Source organism: Canis aureus, chromosome 16 (genome assembly GCF_053574225.1).
Source record: "Canis aureus isolate CA01 chromosome 16, VMU_Caureus_v.1.0, whole genome shotgun sequence".
Classification (NCBI taxonomy): domain Eukaryota; kingdom Metazoa; phylum Chordata; class Mammalia; order Carnivora; family Canidae; genus Canis; species Canis aureus.
Genome location: NC_135626.1, coordinates 700,416 through 724,050, shown reverse-complemented (window position 1 = coordinate 724,050; position 23,635 = coordinate 700,416). Strand labels below are relative to the sequence as shown.

Below are 23,635 nucleotides of genomic sequence, written 5' to 3'. Positions count from 1 at the left end.
GAATGGTGGCATGGGAGGCAGAGCCCTCCCTCAAGATCTGGGGCTCAGAGAGAGGCCATGCACTGAGTTTCTTAGTCCTCTGTTTCCTGAAGACCAAGGTCAAGGATCTGGTGGGATGTAGACTGGAGCATTTTGCCCCAGGAGAGGCCAAAATCTCCCAATAGGGTAGGGAGAGGGAGGAAGGAGCCAAACCTCATGGAGGGGACGCCAGGGGGCTTTCATGGTCCTCTGGTCTTATCCGTCAGGGAAGGGTTTCTCTTCTGTTCCATCCCTTATCTTGCCCCTCCTTGACACCATCCTGTAGATCCCCCATAGTCTCCCTTGGCAGAGCCTGGTGTTGCTGGCTCCAGAAGTTAGAAGTTAGGAAGGTCCCCCAAACTCAGCAAGGAGGGAGGCTGCAGAGCATAGGAGCCTTGGCAAGACTGCTGGGCCTCGCTCCTTCAGTCTCTCCCAAAGAGGGATCCCACCAGCCCTGGTGGTTTCAATCAGATTCCAGGTAACCCTTACTCCCTGAGTCCTAGCAGGCCGCCAGGGAAAATATGATACTGCTTTTAATTACTTTTAATTACTTTGCTTTTTGGGTTAAGACCACTTTTCTTTCTGTTTTCTTCCAAGAAGTGAAGAAAAGTCCTGCGGGGCGGGGGGTGGGGGGGCGGGTGATGGAGTTCCTTTTTTGGCCCACTCATATCCCTAGTGCCCTCAGCAACCACAACCTTAGACAGCTTCCTCCCACCCACTGACCTGCAGCAGCTGCCCCCCAAACAGGGCACAAACTGATCTGCAGTGCCTCCTCTTTCGGTGCCCCCAGCATCATGCCCATTGTATGATTGGGGAGACTGATGTCATGAGGGAGAGGAAAGAGGAGCCCCCGGGGTCACTCAGTGACAGAGTGTAAGAGGGGCTGGGCAGGGGTGAGGATACTGCTCACCGGAATGTGTAGAGCTCTTCTCAAGCTCTATACATGATAGGAGGGGACCTGACGTCTTGAAAGGTGAGGTCTTACAGCTACTAAGTGGCAGGTCCTGGGTGAGGCTCCTGGCTGCCTGACTCCACCATCCCTGAGTCTAAACATTCAGTACTGTTTTATAGGTGAGATATGTCAGCAGCTGCTCTCTACAAGGTGAGGTCCATGGAATGGCAAAGACTTCTCTCTCCCTGCCCTGAGATTCCTTGCCCAGTTTCATTGGCTTCGCACAAGGAGAAGCCACTCTGTGCTCTGGTGTGTGACCTGGCTGGGTCCTAGGATCACTAGGACAGGAGGGTCCTCCTCGGGGGCTGTGACTAGATCAACTTTGCCAGGATCAGGTTGCCTTGGGCCCTGGCCCTCTTGCCTCTGGCGCACGGGAATGGGGAGTAAAGGGTTAACTCCTGCTCCTGGCGTTTGTACGGGTGGGGTTCAGAGAGTGTCCTGGGCTGGGCTGAAGGGCAGCAGGCCCAAGTTCCTGGTCCCGAGCTTGGCCCCTGTGACTTAGGGCAAGCCCTCAGCTTTCTCTGGCCTTCCTCCTAGAACCCAAGCTCCCAACCACTGGGTCTAGCGGGAGAACCCCACCCCCTCCCCCAGAGCGAGGGTCCCCTGGGAGGCTCAGAGCTGGGAAGCCAGAGGCCCCCCACTGCGGCAGAGGTGGGGGAGGGGGTCCAGCGGCTGCCAGCTGTTGGGGGACAGATGCTGGGGAGCGGAGAGAGGAGTTCTGGGGAGGGGCCTCCGACTGGGATCTCCAAGGAGCTCCAAGGAGCGGGGCATTTTAACCTCATAATTGCTGGTTCTGTTTTTTCTGGATTCTTCTCCTAAGAGTTTGCCCAGAAAGAAAGGAACAGAGGGGATAGGAGGGGCTCCACCACCAATCCACCTTGTTGGCTTCTTAGAATTTCTCTAACGCAGTCAAGTGAGTGTCTTGGATGCAAAATATGTGAATCTGAGTTTGAGTTTCTGCACTGGCTCTCCAGCTTCCTAACTAACATTGGCCTTTGCATTTGTAGCTTCGATTTAGCTTCTGGTATGGTAATGAGGGGGAACGGAGAGGTAGTGAAACTCCAAAAGGCTCTTTCGTTGAGGTTCATTCATCCAACAAATAATGAACACCAACTCGGTATCCAGAGGAAGTAGGCCAGGAGCGTGAGCTCGACCTGGTGGGGCACGCACAGCTCCTCCGCACAACCACTAGTACCCAGATGTCTCTATTCCCTGCTGGGGAAGAGAGGGCAAGGAGGTGCATGGTGGCCACCCCACTCCTTTCAGCTGCTGCCAGGATGCGTGGCATGTGCCCGATACCTCTCCGAGCCCGAAGCCTGTCGGTTTTTTGCGCCTTTACCCCCCGGTGCACACCAGGACCCAGGGGGGGACGCGCACAAGGCTGGGGGTGGAAGGGCAGTAGCCGCGCCCCTAATCCCTTTGGCGCTCCCTCCGCAGCTCCCGAACACCCCATTCTTGAAGTTTCGTTGTCTCGCGCCTATTTCGCTGCTTCCGGAATCCTGCGGCTCGGGCCTCGAAGCCCGCCTGGGAAGGAGTCTATCGGTTTGTCAGAGAGCCTCGATCGTAAGCCTCCTCATGCTCCCTTGTTTGTGTCACTGACCCCTGCCCTGGGTGGGGGACACATGTCTGAAGCGGCCGGCAAACCTATCCAAACCCGCATAATGACCCCGTCACCCTCATCCCAGGACCCATCACAAAGGTGATTTCGTTGACTGGGCCGAACTGCGGGGAGCGCGGGGAGATCCTGGGTCTGGGAACAGCTCTTGTCATTTGGGGTGACACGTGGAGGGAGAGCAAGTTGGTGAGAGATCCCTCGCGGGGTCCGCTTGGCAGCAAGGCGCGCACCATGCACTGTGTAGGCGCAGAAGGCGCCGGGCGGCCCCGACTGGTGCAGCGGGAAGGTCGGGGGCCTGAGGGTGTCTTGGACTCATCTCCGGTAAAAGACGAGGAATCTGGCACAGCTAAGCTGAGGATCGGGGCTCAGGGGTGGTGTGCTCTGGCGGGAACTCGGGGCGCTGGCGCCCAGAGCACAGGTTGGAGACGCAGCCGCTGAGGCCGGGACCTTCCCTTCTTCCCGGCTCTCCCCTCTCCCTGGGAGCACTCCTCGCCGTCCCGAGTCTGCTGGGCCCCAGGCCCCATGCGTGGGACTTTGCAAGGACCCGTGGCTGGGAGCAGGGACACCACGGGGCCAGATGGGCCGGTTACCAGCGGATGCACCTGGGAGCCAGCTCTTACCCACTCTCGTCCTGCTGCTTCCGCAGCTTCTGGGCTCCTTTTGCACCTCAGAACGGACCTCGACCCCCCAAGCCCCACGCTCTTTGTGGTCTTGGGCAAGTCGCTTGTCCACCCCGAACCTCCCATTCCACGGCTGCAGAATGGGTGCCGGAGTCTCCATCTCTCGGGGTTGCGCGGAGCCGAGGGTGTGCAGTGAAGACGTTGCGCCCCGGGGCCGGCGAGCTCCCTGCTCCGCGCTGGCGGCCGCTCCCTCCCCCGGGCCTGGCGGTGCCCCCGGGCCGCGGCACTCCGGGGCTGCCCTCGGGGGAGCGGGGAGACTGGGCTGGGCGAGCCCTTTGCTGAGCGATTGGGAAAGAGACCTCGGGCTTCGCCAGGCTGTCCCCTAGGGAAGCCGCGTCCCGAGGTCCCGGGCCGCCTGGGTGCAGGGGCGGTGGACCCAGCAGAGGCGCGCAGCCCCCCGCCCCCTCCAAAGCGCGCCGCCAGCGACAGGCCCCCCTTGCGCTCCTGGTCAGGGACAGAGGCGTCGGCTTCGCCGGGAGCCGGGCGGCCGGGCCTCCGCGCTCCGCACTCGGCTCAACCCAAGACGGTTTGTTCACTTGACAGTCGCCTGCCTTTGCCAAAGCAGGGGAGGCTGTAAGCAGGGGCGTTTGCTAGGCTGATCTTTGCACACACTCACGGGCATCTCCCAGTGCGCCTCCGGGTGGAAGCGCCGGCCGGGGGGCTGCGGAGGCCCAGCTCGGTCCTCTCCCAGGAACCAATGGAACACAGCGGGTGGGAGGCAGAGCCGAGGCATCTGACGGCCTGACGGTCACTGCCAGCCTGGTGCAGGGACTGGGGGACTCTGCAGGGAGGGGTGTGTGTGTGTGTGTGTGTGTGTGTGTGTGTGTGTAGAGCACACAGTCTGTGCAAAGGCCTGGGCTGGGAACGTGCTTCAGAGGGGGGCATAGAGATCTGGCACTGACCTTAGGTATTAGCTGCCTGGGACTCCGGCTTGGGAGTGGGATGGGGAAAGTTAGGGAGGAGAGGAGTCTAAGAGATTGTGGTTTGCTGGGTATTGTGAACGCCAAGGATCTTGGACCAGATCCTGAGGGTAGAGTGGAGTCAGCAAAGGATTTTAAGCTGGGCAGGACCAGATTCACCACGAATGCTGGAAACTGCGGGGGCCACTCTGTGGAGGAATGGTTGTTGGCTGGGGTGGCACTGGACACAGGGAGAGCGGGGCATATACTGGCCTAGGAGAACAGCAAGTGGCACTAGACAGGGGAGGATTCCCAAAGATACTTAGGGAAAAGAACCAAATGCCAGATGACTGGTTAGATGTGGGGTGGAGAGGAAGGAGTGCATGATTTAGGTTTCTAAGCTTGAGGGGCTGGATGAGTGGTGGCATCATTCCCTGAAATAGAGTGTGCACAGACTGAGGGTTGGGACAGGGTCATGGGATGAGTCATCTACTTAAAGAACAAAATTTCCCTGGTGCTCAGAGGTCAGGCTTTGCGTTGACTTCTGCGACAGGGTTAACCAGACTCAGCTGCTTCCTGGAGGGGTTCCCAATGTGCTAGTGGAGGCAGCCACACCCAAATAGCCACACTACAAGTGGGGAGAGAGATGGGGAAAAGGCCCAACAAGGAAGGCTTATGGGGGAGGGGACATTTCATCCGGGTCTTTTGTTTGTCTTTGTAGCATTTACTGCTAGAATGTCCTGGGGCTCTGGAGTTGAGAGTCTGGGACTGCCTGGTACTTAATAGCTTGAAAAGTACTAAGCAGTAGTCCCTGCTGTTGTCACCGAGCTCAGCTCATGGCAGGGAAAGTGAGAACTCTGAGGGGTTAAACAATTTGCTCAAGGGCACAGAGCCAGCAAATGCATATCCGTCTATGCTTCCAAGAAACTCTGAGCATGTCTACAGCCGGGGTACAGTTTGTTCATCTTGTTTTATTTTTTTTTTAAGATTTTATTTATTTATTCATGGAAGAGAGAGAGAGAGAGAGAGAGAGGCAGAGACACAGGCAGAGGGAGAAGCAGGCTCCATGCAGGAAGCCTGACGTGGGATTTGATACCGGGTCTCCAGGATCAGGCCCTGGGCTGGAGGCAGTGCTAAACCACTGAGCCACCCGGGCTGCCCCTCATCTTGGGTTTCTATCCTTGCAAGCTATGTGACCTTGTGCAGGTTACTTTAACTCTCTGGTCCCCATTTTCCTCATCTGCAAAATGAAGATTAATTGAGATAATCAGAATAAAACACTTAGAGTCTTTCTGGGCATGTGGTAAGTACTCAAAAACTTGCATGTTATTGTATTATTATATTTTCCCAGCACTTAAGATATATTTTCATGAACAGATTCATTACATACAAACATAAGGGATCATTGTAGAAAATTTGGAAAACTCAGAAAAGCGCCAAGAAGAAAATAAAAACCACCCACCAGCTCAGCTTCAGATGAGCTGGTGCCTGCAGAGGTGTGGAGTATGGGGTGGATCCAGGCAAAGAGAACTGTATGGGTGCGCAAAGGCCAGGAGGCAGGGTGCTGGCGGGCCACTGGGATTTGGTGGGGGGAAGGGGTAGCCTGTCTGAGCCTTGCCACCCCCCTTTCCTGTCCCGGTGTCCCACAGCCGATTTGGGACCAAGTGTGCACGGTGCGGTCGACAGATCTATGCCAGCGATTGGGTGCGGCGGGCACGCGGCAATGCCTATCATCTGGCCTGCTTCGCCTGCTTTTCATGCAAGCGCCAGCTGTCCACGGGCGAGGAGTTTGGCCTGGTGGAGGAGAAGGTGCTGTGCCGCATCCACTACGACACCATGATCGAGAACCTCAAGAGAGCTGCTGAGAACGGTACCCAACCCGCCCCACCCAGCACCCTGCCACACCTCTGTGCCCAGCCCTCTCCCACCCCACCCCAGCACCGCAGGCACTGACCGCACTCCTCTAGGAGCAGGCACCCCCTTTATCACTTGGAGCCTGGGTAGGTGTGGGGCTGTGCATGGAGCATGCACTTTGGGCTCCATTCTTTGCTTGGAAGCAGGAAGTCAGTCTGCCTCTCCAACTGTTTCCTCATCTGTAAATTGGAGTTCATGATAAGACACCTTCTCAAAGATAGATGAGCTGATGTGTTGTAAAGCCAGGAGGCGCTCAACGAACCCTAGAGATGATTCTCATAATGGGGGCAGCTGGCTCCACTTTGGCTAGCTCTGGTTGGCCCGAGGACTGATCCCCTTTGGCTGCCTGGAATTGGCCGTAGGCCAGTCCTGGAGAGATAATTCGACTCTGTTCTCCCAACTCAAATGCCAGCAGCTCCAAGCTAGAGGCTTGGGGGTGGGGGTTTCATCCTGGACTGTAAGGAAAAAGGCCTTTGAGTCTGGAGATATGAGCTCCAGTTTTGCTTCTGGTATGCTGTGCTGACATATGGGGTTTCCTTTCTTCTCTGGGCCTGTTTCCCCATCTGTGCAAGATAGATGGTCAACTAGAAAGATCCCTAAATCTCTTCTGGCTCCAATACCTTGTCTCCCCAAGACACACAGACCAGCAGACAGGGTTCATATTTTGCAGGGACTGGGAAGGCTGAGTCACAGTTGGGTTGGTGGCTAGAAAGGGGTAGGAGTGGAGGTTGGATGAGGGCAGAGTCAAGGATCCTTTCCATAATATTCCTGTCTGGGTCTTTGGAAGCGGCTAACTTCTCTGTAATGTGCATTATTTTGTGTCATCCTTACAAAAACCCCGAGAAGTAGCTGGTGTGTCCCCATTTTACAGATGAGGAAACAGGCAGAGGTTATCTGCAGTATGTGATTTGCCAAAGGTTACATACTGGCAGGACAGCTTGACTCCAAAGCCCAGGCTTTTAACCACCATACAATACCACCCCATTCCCAAGCTCCAGGGACCCTCAATCAGACCTCATTAAACAAGGGAGGCTGCTGAGATGTGGCTGCCCCTCTAAGTTTCATTTTCCCATTGAAAAAGATGGCACATCAATCCTTGTCCTGCCTGCTCACCTTTGGGACATTAATAACACAAAGTATTTGTCCCATCTTCAGGGCCTCTCCGGAGGTATATGGACCACCCTGCCCCAATTTCTAGCCTGGGAACTAGTCAGGAATTCCCTGAGAGTTCCAGCCCAAGGCCAGCACTTTTCCCTGCCAGGATCAGGACTAAGTAGCCTAGGTGGGAAGCAAGTAAGGCTGGTGGTGTAGGAAGTTACCTGCAGTGGTGAGCAAGTCAGTAGTGGCAGTGGGATGGAATCCCAGAAGTCAGGGCTCCCCTATACCATGGCTCATCAGTGACCCTAGGCTCCTTCCATATCTAGACCAATCAGGACCACCCCTAGCTACAGCCTTGCCAGTTACAACTCTTGCTCTCACATCTAGGCCAACCCCAGACTCCTATCTCGCGGGGGAGCTTGAAGGCCTGGGACCTCAGAACTCCTTTACTGAGCAGCCCTCAGTTTGGATTACTGTTTTACATTTATCTATTTATTTGTTATTTTTAAAATTTTAAAATTCAAGTCCCTTGCCTAACATGGGACTTCAACTCAAGACCCCAAGATTAAGAGATTAAGATGCTCTACCAACTGAGCCAGCCAGGCTCCCCTACTGTTTTACCTCTAAACTGAAACACACACCCATCCATCATAGAAATCTTAGAAAAGATAGTTAAGCAAAAAGAAGAAAATAAAGATCACTCTAAATGTCACTACCTCTCATATTTTGGTGTCTATCTCCCCAGATTTTTTTTCTCTGTATATATGGTGGCATATTTGTTCGGTTCGCCCCCAACGTAGTCGTTTTTCCCAAATTAAAAACAAATACAACTAATTGTGAACAGTGGTGGAATTACTGGTCATTTTTATTTTCTTCTTTGTGCTTATCTGTATTTTCTGAGTTTTTGATAAGGAGCATGTATGACCTAGAAAAAAAAAAATGAGTCGTTCAAAATAAAGCGGGATTGTGCTTAGTGTGATTATAAAAGTAATATAAGCGGAAAGAGAAAGGCTAACATACACTCCGGTTAACAGCATTAAATTTAGGGAAATAAAGTGACGTGATCGTGGCAAAAACCTCAAAAGTAGGCTTTTGCAACAGTCATGCAATATCCCAAAAAACTGAAGATAGGGTCTCCCTGATTGCACTCCTCAGAGGTAACCACTGCTAACACCTTGGGGTACATCGTTTCAGCCTTTTTGCTTCCATACATTTTTACAAAGGCAGGATCACAGCTCCGCCACCTGCTAGCCTGCTAGCACCTTACCTCCACCAGCCTTTGGTTTTTCCAATTTAGCTGAGAGGGGCTCCAGTTTGGCGCCAGACAGCTGTAAGCCGCGAGGCGCGAGCGTGGCCCTGGGCAGAGGTTTTTCTTTGAGCCTCAGTTTCTTTGCTGTGCTGTAAAGTAGGGCTGCGAGACAGCCGCAGGGGACACACCGCCGAGCAGGGTCTGGTCCTGAGCAAACGCCCAGCCCGGAGAGGACGGCCCCTTTTCTCAAGGAGCTCAGGGACTAGGAGCCTGGGATCCCCGCTCCGAGCCGATTCCGCTCCGGACCCTGCCAGGGACCAGCTGCCCCCACCCCCGTCCTTTCCAGGATGCCACTAGAAGAGATGGGGACGCGTGGTCAGCCGCTTCTGTCACCCCCAGGGAACGGCCTCACGCTGGAGGGGGCGGTGCCCTCGGAGCAGGACAGTCAGCCCAAACCGGCCAAGCGCGCGCGCACGTCCTTCACCGCGGAGCAGCTGCAGGTACCGGGGCGCGCGGGGCGCGCGGGGCGGGGCGGGGCGGGGCGGGCCCTGCAGGGAGGCGGGGCCGCGAGGGGAGGCCGAGGCCCGCGGGGGGCGGGGCCCTGGGCCGGGCCTGTGATTGGGCCGGGTCCGCGGGGCCTCGGCGGGTTCCGGCCTCCCTGCCCCCTTGGCTCCCCGCAGGTGATGCAGGCGCAGTTCGCGCAGGACAACAACCCGGACGCACAGACGCTGCAGAAGCTCGCAGACATGACGGGCCTCAGCCGGAGGGTCATCCAGGTGGGGCCGGGGGCTGGGGCCGGGGCCGGGGGCCGGGGGCCGGGGGCTCGGGGCCCGGCGTGGGGCGCACGGGCCGCCCCGACGCGGGAGGCGACGAGGCGGTCCCGCCTGGGACCCTGCGCAAGGCTGAGGCTGCTGGGGCTGTCGTTGCAGGTGTGGTTCCAAAACTGCCGGGCGCGTCATAAAAAGCACACACCGCAGCATCCTGTGCCGCCCTCCGGGGCGCCGCCGTCCCGCCTCCCTTCCGCCCTGCCCGAGGACATCCACTACTCCCCGTTCAGCAGCCCCGAGCGGGCGCGCATGGTCACCCTGCACGGCTACATCGAGAGTGAGTGACCGGCCGCGACCCCTGGGCTGCCCGGCCCGCGCGGGGAGGGGGCCGGGGGCGCGCGGGGCCGCGCGGGGGGCGCAGGCGTGGGGAGGCCGGAGCCTTGGCGCCAAGACGTGGAGTCCGAGGTGCCGCGCACCTAGAAGTTCGGGGACAGGGGCCGGGCTCCCATCCCACTCTCTGCCCCAGGGAGTCGGGGCCCTTCATAGAGAAAAGCCATTCATCGGGCCATTCAAGAGACACTTTGCAAGTACGCCCTGTGCGCCCGGGCTCAGGGGCCAGGGGAGGAGCAGGATGCGCAAAATCTTTGCCTGGGTGGAACCTACGTTCTAGTGGAGAGGCAACACAGCACGGCAACCAGACGGACGAGAGCATGGTTTATTTGTTTGTTTGTTTGTTTGTAAAGATTTTTATTTATTCGTGAGGGACACACACACAGAGAGAGAAGCAGAGACACAGGCAGAGGGAGAAGCAGGCTCCCTGCAGGGAGCCCGATGTGGGGCTCCATCCCCAGGCCCCAGGTTCTCGCCCTGGGCTGAAGGCAGGTGCTCAACCGCTGAGCCACCAGGGCATCCCGAGAGCATGGTTTAATGGTGATGATTGCTATCAGAAAGGAACTGGATGCGAGCTTGTGGAGATGCTGCCTCTCAGCAAGCTGGGACGGGAAGGATGGTTAAGAATTAGTGAGATTCATGGATTGGGGAGGTAGCAGTGCGGGGCAGCAGAGGAGCTGCATGCAGGCAGGCCATAGCTCCGGAAGCATTGTGGCATGGGTGCGTTTAGGGTTGTCGAAGAAGGCGGTGTGGCAGGAGTATGCAGAGCTGGGAGGCGGCTGTGGGCAAATTACCTGCCCTCCTTGAATCTCAGTATCCTCATCTGTAAACTGGGACATTAATAATGCCTGCTTCGGGGGGTTAAAAATCCATTCTTGTGTTCAGTAAATACTCTTGAGTGCCTTCTGTGCTGAGCACTGGAATACAGTGGAGAACACAGTAGACCAAAGTCTGTGTGCTCCTGAGGCTCACATTCCACCGTGGGACATGGGTGGAGAGATCATCAACTAACAAAGGAAGGAGGAATGGCATGTCAGTGGGGACTGGGTGCCGTGGGGATGCTGGAGTGGGTCATGATACAGTGACCTTTGAGCAGAAATCTGGTGGAGACAGGGAGGTGGCCTTGTGGATTTCTGGGTGAATAAACATTCAGTGAATCTGCTATTGAGCAGGTGCTTATTGTGGATTTTCATCCCATTTGAGTGTGTTTGCTTCCCCAAAGCTGGGCATGACCAGAAAAATAGAAGTGGCCGCAACATACCCACAAACACAAATCCTCCCTTTTCTGGCTCCAAGTAAAAGGGAAAGAGAAAGGGGAATGGGTCAGAGAGAGCCCTGCTGCTTACTGGGCCCCTGCCATGTGCCAGACACTAAACTAAGCATGTTTGTAAACATCAGAAACCACTATCTCATTGTACAGATGAGGAAACCAAGGGTCTGCAGTAAGTTAACGGGAGCCAGTATTCTTTAATGGTTGATTGTGGGCTTTGAGGTGAGACTGTCAGGCTTCTAATCCCATCCCTGTCACTTACTAGCTGGGTGACATCAGGCAAGCTTCTTTGCTTCCCGGAATACCAATTTCCTCATCTGTGAAAATGAGGACGATAAGAATACTTATCTCAGAGCAGTGTGTTAGCAGCAGATGAGATCACTGACTTCAGGTCTCCAGCATTGAGTAGATGCTGGAGAAGTATTAGCTGCTCTTGTAATGGTGGTGGTGGTTCTAGCTGGCACAGCTGGGAGTGCAGAATCCTGCCTGCTGCACCAGGCAGCCAGTTGGAAACCCTGTCTCTTTGCATGGTTTCATTTCTGAACCATCTGCTCTGTAGGAGGGACTTTTCTTCCTTTCTTTTCTAAACAATGACTTATGTTGAGGCTGCACAGAGCCCACTGAACATCTAGATCATCTGTTAGAGGGGCCAAGGACCAGGAGCTCTCTAGGTACCAGGAGTCTGGGCCACCAGCTGTGGAGCTGGTAATGCATCTAGGTGACCCCTTTGGGAGTGAGGCCATGGCCTCCAGAGTCATGCCAAGACTCTCCCTACATACTTTGTTGATGAAGCCTGGGTGTGTCTTAGATGCCTAGAGAGGGGGCTGAGGTGCCCTTTCCTCTTGCCCTTGAGGTGGAACCCAGTGTGGGGCAGGAAGTGTCAAGGGTCTTTGGACCTGTTGCCTCTTGCTGCATGACTGAATAACACCTCAGCAGTTTGCTTTGCAGTTAACTAACGTCACAGGATTCTGAGTTTCCTGGGGCCTTGGGGCTTGGAAACTGATAGAAAGCTGTGGAACCAGACCCCAGAAAGATGCACGTATGCACATAGTTTTCAGTGTAATCCCAAGATGTTCATGGACTCCTAGAATACCCCGGGTTAAGCATCCCTAATTTAATACAACTGCCTTATTCTACAGACGAGGGAACTATGGCTCAGAAAGGTGCAGTGACTTGTCCTAAGTTACATATTAATTGTGGGTCTCTCTATAGGCTGTTTCCCCTGTGACCATGTGACCAAAGAGAAAGAAGTGTAGGAACAAGAGAAGCCATGGACTTTTCCACCATAGTGGTAAAGCCCTGAAACAGGACATTTGAGTCAGATATAAGGATGGACTTCCCAGACAGTTTTAGATGTTGGAATAAGGTACAGTGATTCATGCAACCAATATTCAGAGTGCCTGCTAGGTGTCATACCTCACTCTAGGTACTGGAAATCCATCAAGATCTAGAGTCTGGAAAAAAGACAATTCCTGCCCTTGTTAGAGCTTGTATTCTAGTTGGCAAAGATAATGCCAAGTCAACAATAAAAATATACAGTAAGTCAGATGATGGTAAGCACTAAGGAGGAAAAAATAAAGCTGGGAAGGAGGATAGGGAGGGGAAAGGTGAGTGTTGGGCTGCAGTCATGAATAGTATGGTCAAGGACAGCATCATTAAAAGTGCCTGATCTGAAAAGCATCTGAAAAGTGCCAGATCCTCTAGGAGGTACAGAGTAAAGCCTGAGAGCTACCTAGGAGATAAGAAGGTACAGGGCACCAAGAAGGATCCTAATAATGGGGTACATTTTTGCATGTCAGTGTTAAACACATATTTGCTTAGGAGTGTTTATCAGAGAGCTGGGCAGTTATAGAGTAGCACTTTATAGACTATAAAGATTTTCACATAGAGCATTTCAACCAACCCTGTTGGAGTTTGGTGCAAGGCCACACACAGCCATTAATGGCCCAGGTGAAACTGGTCCCAGGGCTCCAGCCTGCTGAGCACGGGGCAGGTGGGCTCCGGCATGGAGGCTGCAGGATGGGCTCCAAGGCATCCTCTCATCCACAGGTCAGGTACAGTGCGGACAGGTGCACTGCCGGCTGCCTTACACCGCACCCCCCGTCCACCTCAAAGCCGACATGGATGGGCCACTCTCCAACCGGGGTGAGAAGGTAAATGGAGCCAGATTGGGTGTGGTGGGTAAGAGCCTTCCTGCCCAAGGATGGGCTTCTGGCAGGCAATGTGCCCAGCATGTTTCAGCCCCCACCGCGCTCCCAAGGCAGTGGCTTGAGCAGCGTGTTCTATGTGCAGGGGCCACTTCAAAGCCTCCCTATAGGCCCCACCCTCACCTTCTCCCCATTAGTTGGCCTTCTTTTTTTCAGATTTGTGAATTTAGTTGCTTTGCTCTCCTTTTGTGGTTCCAAGTAAGGCTTACATCCCACACCACCCTGCAACCTAGCCTGTCACCTATTCCTCTCCCTTCCTGATTTTCATCCCTGTCTGTTGAGTGAATACCCCTATCTGATGGGGCCCTGGGATAGCAGGTGAGCAGGTGACCTTGGTCAACTGGCAGGGTCTCCCTTGTGGAAGCGGGATCTCTGGCTATCTCAAACATCAGAACTGAACAACCAGAAGGGCTGCTTAGACACACACTCCCCCGTGCCACCGGCTTGAAAGCTTTGTATTTAAGCACTGGCCCTTTTAAAACATTTTTTTTTTCCCGTAACCCATAAAACAGATAAAAGTAGTTAGAACTGCTCCAGGTGAAATCACAGAGCGGGTAGGACCCACTCCCACTTGGCTCCCTCTCGGTGCCAAGACACCTTTCAGTTAGCCTTGCAGCCCTCTGTCCTAGGAGGACCCTTTGTTTTAGGAGCGGAGAAATTGAGGCACAGTTTGCGCTAGGTCCCAGAGCCTGTATGGGAACCCATGTACGTCCTAATTTATTCAGCGGACATTTGCTACGTACTGACTTTGCTGAGCAGCCCCGAGTCAGTTGCCAGGAACATGGGGATGAGGAAAGAAGCGTTCTTGCTCTGTAGGGGCCACAGTCTGGAGGAGGAAACACGATACAATCACAACACAGTGGGATCAAACCTGACAGAGGAGCCCAGGGAGCTGGAGAGTCGGGGCACACAGCTCAGGAGAAACCAAAGAGGACTTTCTAGAGGAGGGTACTGTCTGCGCACATGCCTCATGGCTGACTCAGAGATTGTCAGGGAAAGTGTGAGCCACGTTGGCTCTCAGAGAACCCTGATCAGTTCAACACTGCTGGCACGCAGGCTTGGGAGGAACAGCGAAGGGGGGAGCTCAGGTGGAGGAGTCTGGACTTTGTCCTGGGGCAGCTGGGAGGCCCTGGAGGCCTCTTTTGTATTTTATTTTATTTATTTTTAAGGATTTTATTTTTTAAGTACTCTCTACACCCAATACGGGGCTTGAATTCACAACCCTGAGATCAAGAGTCTCCTGTTTTACCAACTGAGCCAGCTAGGTGCCCTTATTCTATTCTGTTCTGTTCTATTCTATTCTAATTTTTCTAGTTTTATTGAATGGAGGCCTCTTTTAGAATAATCGCGGTAGCGGTCCTTAGAGACGCAGGGAGCCCCCAGGAGTCAGCAGGTGTAGTGGGCCAGGAAGATTGGGCCAGTTCTTCCCAGCTGGAAGGGCCTCCAGGGACCTTCCAGGCCAGCAGAGCACAGTTTTGGCATGCCTCAGAATCACCTGGGAAGCTTGTAAAGAAGCAGATTCCCCAGCCTTACCCCTAGAGAGTCTGCTGGGGAGGCTTGGGGTGGGGACCACTCCCGTAGGATACCTCTGCTTACCCTGAATGAGCACCTGCTGTGTGCCAGGCTCTGCAGGGTGCCGTGGGGCAGGTATATGGTGCAGACAACCGAGTTGGACAGGTGGATTTCTAAGTAAGCCGTAGTGTGCGATACAAAATCCCACAGACCCGGTGGTGGGTGAGCATGCCCCAGGAACACCCAACAAGATTGTCCTGCTTAGAGCTAGAGCTGCTGTTCAGGAACTCATCCATTCACAGCAGGTGCTTTACACAATTTGTCCGATTGATGCCTTCCAAGCACTTTGTGGGTGTGGGGATGGCCGTTCTCATGGTAAAGACAAGGGAACCGAAGCTCAGAGAGGTGATGTGACTTGTGCAGTGATGCTGCCTGTCTGTTGGGCTCTGAAGTTCCAACAGGCCACTCATCACTTCCTTTCGGAGCACTTTATAGTTGACACTGTGCTCTCTCTGACTTCACCCTTCACAGCCTCACTGGGAAGGTGGTTCTTTTTTTTTAAAGATTGTATTTATTTATTCATGAGAGAGAGAGAGAGAGAGAGAGGCAGAAACACAGGCAGAGGGAGAAGCAAGGCTCCACGTAGGAAGCCAGATGTGGGACTCGATCCTGGAACTCTGAGATCACACTTTGAGCTGAACCACTGAGCCACCCAGGTGTCCCTGGGAGGGTGATTCTGATTGGCTCCAAGTCACACATACAGAAGCCTGGGCTCAGAGCAGCAGCTCACCAGCATCACACAGTGCGTGGGGGCAGAGCTGGCCTCCGCCTTGAGACCGCCCATCTCGGAGCTGCCACTTGTCCCGTCAGACCAGCACAGGGACCGCACAGGCAAGCTGGCATCATCCCTGTCCTCAGGGAGCATGTGAATTAGAGCAGGAGGTGAGCAGGGTGACACAGCAGGTGAGCTGAGGGATGAAAGTGGCCTTTGAGGACCCAGAAGAGGGGGTAATGAGCTCCAAGAGAGAAGCAAGGAATGGGAAGATGGGTGTTCCATGTCGAGAGAAGAGTGATGCAAAGGTACACAGGCAAGAGGAGCCTGGGTGAGAGGGACCACAGGGCGATTAGTGTGACTGAGGCCCAAGGAAGTGACAGGGGTCACAAAGGAGGGAGGGAGCCAGGGCTTCAGGCTTTATCTGAAGGGCAGAGGGGAGCCTCAGAAATGTTTAGGGCTGGGCTCTGCTCTTGGAGCTGAGCCTTGTCTCCTAGTTACTCAGCAAGGCTTGTGGTTATGTCTGGTTCAGTTATGTCTGGTTCAGTCTGAAGGATGAGCCAGTCTCGGGTCTGGCAGCTTTTGCTCTAGAGGTTTCTGGCCCCTGGGTTTGGCTGCCTCACCAGAGTTTTTCTCTTGCTGGGCCTCATCTCCAACTTCACATCCAGCAGCTCTACAAAAAAATGTCTCTCCCTCCCACTTTCTCACTGTCACTCCTTCCTGCCAGCTCCTGGGGACCTTTTCTGTCCACTTCTTGCCAAACCCACAAGGATGGCCTGGTGGGTTGTGTGTGATCAGCGCAAGACTGTGTGTACTTTCTCCCAAATCCCTCCAGGCCTGGCTGGCCCAGCTGTAAGGAGACACAGTAATCCCTGGGCAGGCTCCTGAACCCACTCAAGACCAGGACCGGTCCGGCCAGTAGGACAGAGCTCTGAGCATTTGCAGGGAGCACCCCCTGCCTCCACCACATCATCATGTGGCCACACCTGCTTGAATGTTTCCGGAACCACCTTTCTTCTTGGCCATATCCTCTGATTCCACAATTTCAGAAGTCGGAAAGCTCTTAGAAACCAGGGCCATACTGTCATTGATCAGACGGAGGGACTGAGGCCCACAGAGGGTAGGGTCTTACCAGAGTTTTATCTCTTTTGAGGAAGCTTCTCTTGATAAGAGCCCAAAGTCAGGCATCCCAGAGGTCAGAGAAGAGCATTGGCCAATGTGGGGTGAGACAGTGTGGTGTCAGCCCTGGAGTCGGGCAGGCTCTGAATTCCAGCTCTGCCACTGTCTCACTGTGAGACCTGGGAACACAGTCCACTTCTCTGAGCCTCCATTCCCGCCCCCACAAAACACAGGTGGTAACTGTTGCCACCGCCTAAGGTTGTTGCCAAGAGTAAATGCAATAATGATTGGGAGGCATGTAGCATGGTGCGTAGTACACAGTGTGCTCCATAGACGTTGGTTACCATGATTGTGCTTAGGGAGGTCATCACCTATGCTCGCCTCCAGCTCCTCCTCATAGTAACCAATCTGGGCAAGGAATATTCCTGATCAGAAAATGGAACAGCCATATGGCCATGCCCACTGGATGTCCCTGGACCCCTTGCAAGTGCCTCCTGATGTATTACTGGGACAAGTCACCTCCCATTGACCAGCCAGCCAGTCATCCCGTGTGGGTGGCCATGAGAAGTCAGCCCGTCGCTTTAGGTAGAAGAGGGTGAGGGAAAGGGGCAGACGGTTTAGGTAGAAGAGGGTGAGGGAAAGGGGCAGACGGTTCCTGATTACCCACTGTGTGTCTGGTACCTGGCTGCCTTCTGGCTTTATGAAGATCAAGGGAAGTGCTGGGCCCATTGCCCAGGGTATAGTAAGCATCCACGACTGCTGTCTTTGTGGCCTTGCAGCAGTAGAGGCAACGGGTTACAACAAAGAGAGCTTGGCCTGGGGCCCGGCCTGGGTCCACCGCTTCCCAGCTGTGTGGTCACGGGGCCTACTGACTTTCACCTCTCTGGGCCTCAGTGCCCTCCCTGTAGAACAGGCATAACGGCAGGACACACTGATGGGGCCGAGGCTTCTGTTCCGTAACGTAAGTAAGGCACTTGACGCAGTGCTGGGCACAGGGAATGGTGCAGTGGTCATGTCCTGCTGCTCCTGTATCTCACTGAATCCTCACCATTTTGAGAGAGAGGCTTTGTCAATCCCATTTTACAGATGAGGAAACGGGCTCAGCGAGGCACAGTAGGTTGCGCAAGGCCTCACTGCAAGTAAGTGACAGAGCTAGGATTTGAACCCAGATCTGGGCCCCAAGTGGTCCTCGTTCTTCATGCCTTCGAGGACCTGGAGGGGGGAGCACCGCCAGGTGTGGCAGGCCCCCAACTCAGCCACCTCCTGTGCCCTCCTCTTGCAGGTCATCCTTTTTCAGTACTAATGCTGTCTGTCCACGGGCACCCCACCACTGCCCCACAGCCGCCGAAAGCTGGTGTCCACGCCACTGCCAGGGATCCACCCGCGCCACATCCGCCCTTCACCCGCTGTCCTGATCGCCTCTGGCTGGACCCCTGGGCCTGGCCTTCCCTTCTCCTGCTGAGAACCAGAACCTGCCAAGGCACCACGGAGTCCTCCTCTCGGAAGGCAGAGCTCCCTGAAATTTGGAATCAGGGTGAAAAACAACGGCCTGTTTTTCCATTTAGACAGGAGTCGTCTTCAACTTAAGCTGATTACAATAGCAAAAGGCCAAAGGCCAAATTGAATCATGCAGCGCCAACAGCCTTCTAATTTACAGGTTTTCTTTCTTCCCATCCTGGCCTTTATTTACTTCTTCCTCGCAACCATCTCTGAATTCCGAATAGCCGACAACCCCCAATGTTATCCACTCTGTTGCTTTTGTCTGGAAAACTCTACAGTGTTTGTGGGATGTCCCCAAAGGAAAGCTATGTTCTAATTTTATCATTTCCATCTGTCTGGTTATGTCAAGTTAATTCAGAGAGAGAAGAGACACTGACCAACCCTGAGAGGCCCAACAGGGCAGAGATGGAGGCCGGTCCAGACCAAGAGGCAGGGGGATAGGCGGGGGCTGGGAGGGGGGTGGCCAGGACTCCCACTGGAGAACGACGTAGCATGCTGGGTGTGGGAGGCACTAACTATTTCAAGGAGAGAGAAGAGAAAACTCGGGGTATATATGGGGAGACTCTGTTCCTACCTAGTTATCTGGCATCCATACAGGACAGCTGGCAGGAATGTTACTTGATATGTATGAGGGCATTTCTGAATGCTTGTGCCGGTTAGAGTCAGGGGCCCTTGTTGGCTACTTGCTGACTCCTGATGGGGGCACTTGGGCCCCCAAGGGCCATGGGGGCTTCCTTGGAGGGAGGGGCCCTTCCTGGCGGGAGCTGGGGAAATGGAGCCCGGGGACATGGTGGTAAGAATGCTAATTCTGGACCCATTTCTGAGTAGAGAGAAGGCGCTTGCTGCCTAGGTGAACCTGCTGAGCCCAGAATTGCAGGGGACACTGGTGGGCTCCCCCAGTACCCCTGTGCAGAGCCAGCGCCTTCCCCCACTCGGAAACGTGGAGGCCAGACACGGCTGTGCTCACGACCACCCTATTCTGCTGCAACTCTTCCACCCCAAACAAAAGGGCTTGGGCTGCACAAGACCACGATTCATGTTTTCAGGAGACGCCCGTTTGTCCCAAGCTTATCCTGTAATTTCAGAATTACTTAGTGTCCTGATGCATTACCTATTAGAGGCTGCTAGTAAGCATGTTCTAGCCCAAGTCCTCCCTCCTGCTTTGGTTAACCCGATACATTGCTTTTGGAAGGAGACTCTAGGACCGGGAAAGCATGTTCATGGCACATACGTATCTGCTGTCCCTGCTTTTGCCCATGGTGGACACCGCTGATTGACTGCATCCCTCTCAGAGTCTGGATAAGGTTTCGGAATCCAAATGCCTGAAGTTCGGCCCTTAAAACGAATACCTACCTGCCTTTCTTGCTCTGGGACCTGGAGGAGGGCGAGGCACAGGTGTAGCCTGAGAAGGGAACCTGCTTCCTCTCCCTTCCAAAGACAGTTCCATGGGACTCAGAGCCAAGCGGAGGTAGCACCGGAATGCAGTCAGCGCAGCCCTGTTCATCCCCTGAATAGCCGATACCTGGCACTGCACAGGATGCTGATGTTAGCAAGAGAAGCTTGGGCCCGATCCCTGGTGAGTGGGGAGCTCTCATGTTTCCTTTGATTTTTTGCTCCTGGTGATAGAAGCCCTGAGCACAGCCATGTGGTAAGTGGCCAGCCAAGCCCTGCCCAGGGTCACCTAGTTCCCACTCTGCCTTGAGCCTCCCGCCTGGAGGTCTGTTCCTTGCGTGGATCACGTGGTTGTAGCATGTTGCCATTCAGACATGTCTCCACTAGCCTGTTAGAGCAGCCTGGGAACGCACAGGCCACCAAGACTATTTATTTAAATATAAAACAGAGGGAGAAACACACACACACACGGAAAAAAAAAAAAAATTGTAAGCACTTTTTTGGTAAAACCAATGTCTGTTTTGTTACATACCTTTCATGTTGTGCTTTGTAAATGTCCTATTTGTGTAATAAATAAAGTTAATGCAAGTAGAAGTGCTGGCACTTAAATCCAGAACATGATGGGATTCTGTTTCTTTCCTGCTCTCTGGTTAAGGGCTCAGGCCCCGGGCCTGTAGGCAAGTGCTTCCTGGACAATCGGTGCTATGTCCCAGTTAGTCAACTGTGCTGCAAAGGCATGACGGTGAGTTTCTTCTCCAGTCTAAGCTTTGTGGGCAGTCAGGTTGGCCTCCTCCATGTCACTCCCACACAAATGCTTTTTGCCGGGCCCTGTGCTGGCTCTGCAGACATGGTGACGGGCCTAGCCCACCAGCCCTAGAGGAGCTCGCATTCTGGCCAATGCTCTGACAGACGGATCCGTCCAACAGGCTGTGGGGCCTGGGTTGCTGAGCCAGATCCTATCAACCGAGAGGACAGTACAGGTGCAAAAGAGGAGATGCTGGGGGACTAGGGAAGGAAGCACAGAGGAGCCTGTTTGGAAGATGCAGGAGAATTTCATCCAGTGAAGCGAAGGGAATATGGGATGGGAGCCAGGGAGCCAGGAGACGAGGCTTCTGCTTTCACACCAGTCTGGGTCTCATACTGGGCCTTACTGGGTTCCAGAGCCGCCATAGAATCTGGGGAGTGAGAGAGAACATCCTTCTGCTCATTGGCAACTTTTCTTTTAGCAGCAGAATTGGTGATTAAAGCCAAAGCTCTTGAGGAGGGCAGTGGAGCGGCCAGAGTTGCTCAGAAACCTCAGCTCAGGATGTACATCGTCCTCACCCCTGCAAGGCCCCCGTCTGGATTAGTTGTTTCATCTGCCATCTCTGATCCCGTCTCTGCCGCTCCTCCCTCCATTCTTCCGATCTACTTATCAAATGTTGATTTAGATATATGTATATCTTTTTAAAAAAGATTTATTTATTCACGAGAGACAGACACACAGGGAGAAAGAGGCAGAGACATAGGCAGAGGGAGAAGCAGGCTCCTCACAGGAAGCCCAATGTGGGGATCACGCCCTGAGCCGAAGGCAGATGCTCAACTGTTGAGCCACCCAGGTGCCCCTAGATATATGTGTAGATCTCAAATATAGTTTAAATTATGTGTATGTGCTTCTTTGCATGAATGTGCCTTCTGTTTCTAAAGCACAGCTTGGAAACCCCTATGGAGCTCAACCCTGTTATTCTGCAGAGGTGACTGTTGCCCTAGAAGGGAGAGGTAACCCTCCAGGATCCCTCTGTGGCACAGCTGAGCGTGCGCAGGCCACCCTCTGACTCCTAACTCTGCCTAGCATGCCAACTCTGGGTCACTGGTTTGAAGGCCGCTTTCCCTCCCCCCGCCCTCCCACTACAGACCTTGTCAGAACCTTCATAGACCTGCCTTCTCCTGGCAGCTCTTGGTGAGCAAGGGACAAAACATGGGGTGGGTGGGGCTGGGCCGGGCTGTGGGATCTGGCAACCTCTAAGGAGGGACAGTTATGCAAAGATCCAGGATGCCTGTGGCCAAAGTGTTGCCCTGGAACATGTCATCCCTTCTCTTCTGGTTTTCTGCTGACATGTGATTTTGGGGTGGTGTTGAGGAACACCTGGGAAATAAAAATGCATCAGGAAGTGGCAGCCAGGAATGCACGCTGCTAGACTCCATTCCCAGAGATTCTGATTAGCATGTCTAAGGTGGCGCCCAGAAATAATCTAATTTATAATTTTGCCCAGGTGACTTTGATGCTGGTGAAATGAGGATCCCCTAAGAAATTGTCTCAGGAAAGTACACTTGGGGCCACTGAAAGCTGCAGAAAGACTTTTATTCCTGAGTTAAAAGTCAGGGTCTGGAAGTTTAGACTGCCCTCAGGGCCAGCTGCCGCCAGCAGTGTAGACAAAACTCTGGCGGAGGTGATAGCGAAGCTCACAGCTTCGGTCGGTGACCCACAATCTCGTCCCAGCCCTTGCGACACGTCCTGATGATCCACTCATGCTCGTCGTCGTCTGCGGGGGAAGAGGAAGAGCTGATCATGCTTGGTGTTCGCCGGGCCTTCTCTGGGCTGGGAGATCGGCAGGTGGGGTCCAGGGCCTGGGGTGCCCTCCAGCACAGGGGTGTGGCCTCAGTGGCCAGTCAAGCTCTGTGTTGGGAAGGAACCCACTTTTGCTGAACCCCAATCCTTTGGTTGCCTGGGCTTGGGGAAATTGAACACGGTGGGGTGTATGGATGGCAGATATCACTGAGGGAGGCAGGCATGAGGTCACCTGGCCATTCTGAGCTGGGCAGCCCCGACGGGCACCCAGAGAGCAGCTTGCTCGGGCCTTAGCCCTCTCTGCCCCCCACAGAGGGTACCCCCAGAACAGCCAGCCCTGTGCTGTGAGGCCTTGCTGGTCGTGCCAGGAGCCAGAGCCTTCAGGTCTTCTTCGTTTCCTTTCTGGGTTTTCCACTGTAGACCCTTATAAGAGCCCATATGGCTCTGCAGGGGAACCTGACTCCCCCGTAGACTCAGGTCCTTTTGGTGGGGAATAGAGAGGAGTTGCAGATACTTCTGTAGGCCCTGTGCTCCTCCTTTAGCTTCCTTAATTTAACCCTCATGAGCACCTGCCGGCAGCAATCCCGCCATTGTACAGATGGACAGGCAGGCTCGGAGAGATCGAGTCACCTGTCCACAGCCACAGGTTAGTAGGTAGGAGCGCCTCGAATGTGAACCCTGGTTTGTCTGAGTACGAAGCTTGTACTGGTTTTCAAGCCGTAGAGAGAGGGAATGGAGCACAGTCTTTAGGCCCCCCACACCACAATCAATCATCTCTCTGGGCCAGGGAAGGCTCATCTGGGGGCTGACTTATTTTCCTCCATTATCCCCCAAACCCATACCCAGGCCCTCCCCTACCTCTGGCAGGGACCCACTTTAATGGTGGGATACATACCCCTAAAAATGCAGGCAGCTCCGTAAAATGTGCGCTGTTGTTTTGTGTGCAAATGTGGTTTTAATTTACCACCATAAATGGCATTGTACTATGAATTTCATTGTGTCTTACTTTTTTCACTCAACGCTACATTTTCAAGATCTATTCTTGTTGCTAAATGCACATCTAGTTCTTTGCTTCTTACTGCTGCCCGATACTTGGTGGTGGCTTCTGAGACGTTCTCCTCCCCATCGGGGATGGGTGGAGTGGGGGGGGGTGGACATCCAAGGGGGCCACCTCCCCTGACCAGAAGTTCCGCTGGGACCAACATTCTTGGGCGTAGCCCTTCGTGGACTCATGAAGGACGGCCGTGGAGTCATGAACGCACTTCATTAACCAAGACTCCCAGCTGAGCCCAAGTTCTCGTCATCACACCACCGTAGCTGGCCCTGCCTCGTCCCTGCTTCACTTCACGGCCTTTCGTGTCAGGCCCTGGGGACAAAGAGAACTAGCCCAAGCCCCTGCCCTGGAGCGGCTCTCCTCCTGCCTCCCGACCTGCCTCCCGTCTACCGTCCAGTCCAACGGATGGGAGACAGGCCTACCCATCCTCCTCGTAAACAGCAGCAGCCAGGGAACCAGTGCACCCCCTGAGAGCTAGCCTGAATCCTGCCCTCAAGTCAGCCCCCCCCCCCGCCCCCTTCCCCTTCTAGGAAAGCTCTAGGCCCAGAACCAGAGAGGTGGAGACCTCTTGACAACCTACTGTGTGCCCCATGCTTTACAGACATCCGTCTCGTCGAGTCTGTGTGACAGTCCAGGAGAGGGGGAGATCACCCCCATTTTAGACAAGTAATGAGCCTTG

The 23,635-nt window shown here is 54.3% G+C and overlaps 2 protein-coding genes across 8 annotated transcripts in view; one reads left to right on the top strand and one right to left on the bottom strand.

Annotated features, from left to right (window-relative positions):
• Positions 1–23,635, top strand: part of LHX6 (LIM homeobox 6) — a 37,741-nt gene that overhangs the window by 5,566 nt on the left and 8,540 nt on the right. For 3 of the 5 annotated variants that reach the window (XM_077850539.1, XM_077850543.1, XM_077850540.1), the window contains exons 5-9: positions 5,814–6,034; positions 8,825–8,925; positions 9,106–9,201; positions 9,355–9,529; positions 17,745–19,970. In XM_077850539.1, coding sequence (XP_077706665.1) covers positions 5,814–6,034; positions 8,825–8,925; positions 9,106–9,201; positions 9,355–9,529; positions 17,745–18,049 — 898 coding nt within the window. In that variant the 3' untranslated portion in view covers positions 18,050–19,970. Of the gene's footprint in view, positions 1–5,813; positions 6,035–8,824; positions 8,926–9,105; positions 9,202–9,354; positions 9,530–12,901; positions 13,006–17,744; positions 19,971–23,635 lie in introns of those variants that run through there. The other 2 variants (XM_077850541.1, XM_077850542.1) reach the window with 2 other exon arrangements.
• Positions 13,197–23,635, bottom strand: part of MORN5 (MORN repeat containing 5) — a 37,642-nt gene continuing 27,203 nt past the window's right edge. For 2 of the 3 annotated variants that reach the window (XM_077850545.1, XM_077850544.1), the window contains one exon: positions 13,197–13,885. In XM_077850545.1, the coding sequence (XP_077706671.1) occupies positions 13,212–13,885 (674 nt within the window). In that variant the 3' untranslated portion in view covers positions 13,197–13,211. Of the gene's footprint in view, positions 13,886–21,674; positions 21,877–23,635 lie in introns of those variants that run through there. The other variant, XM_077850546.1, reaches the window with a different exon arrangement.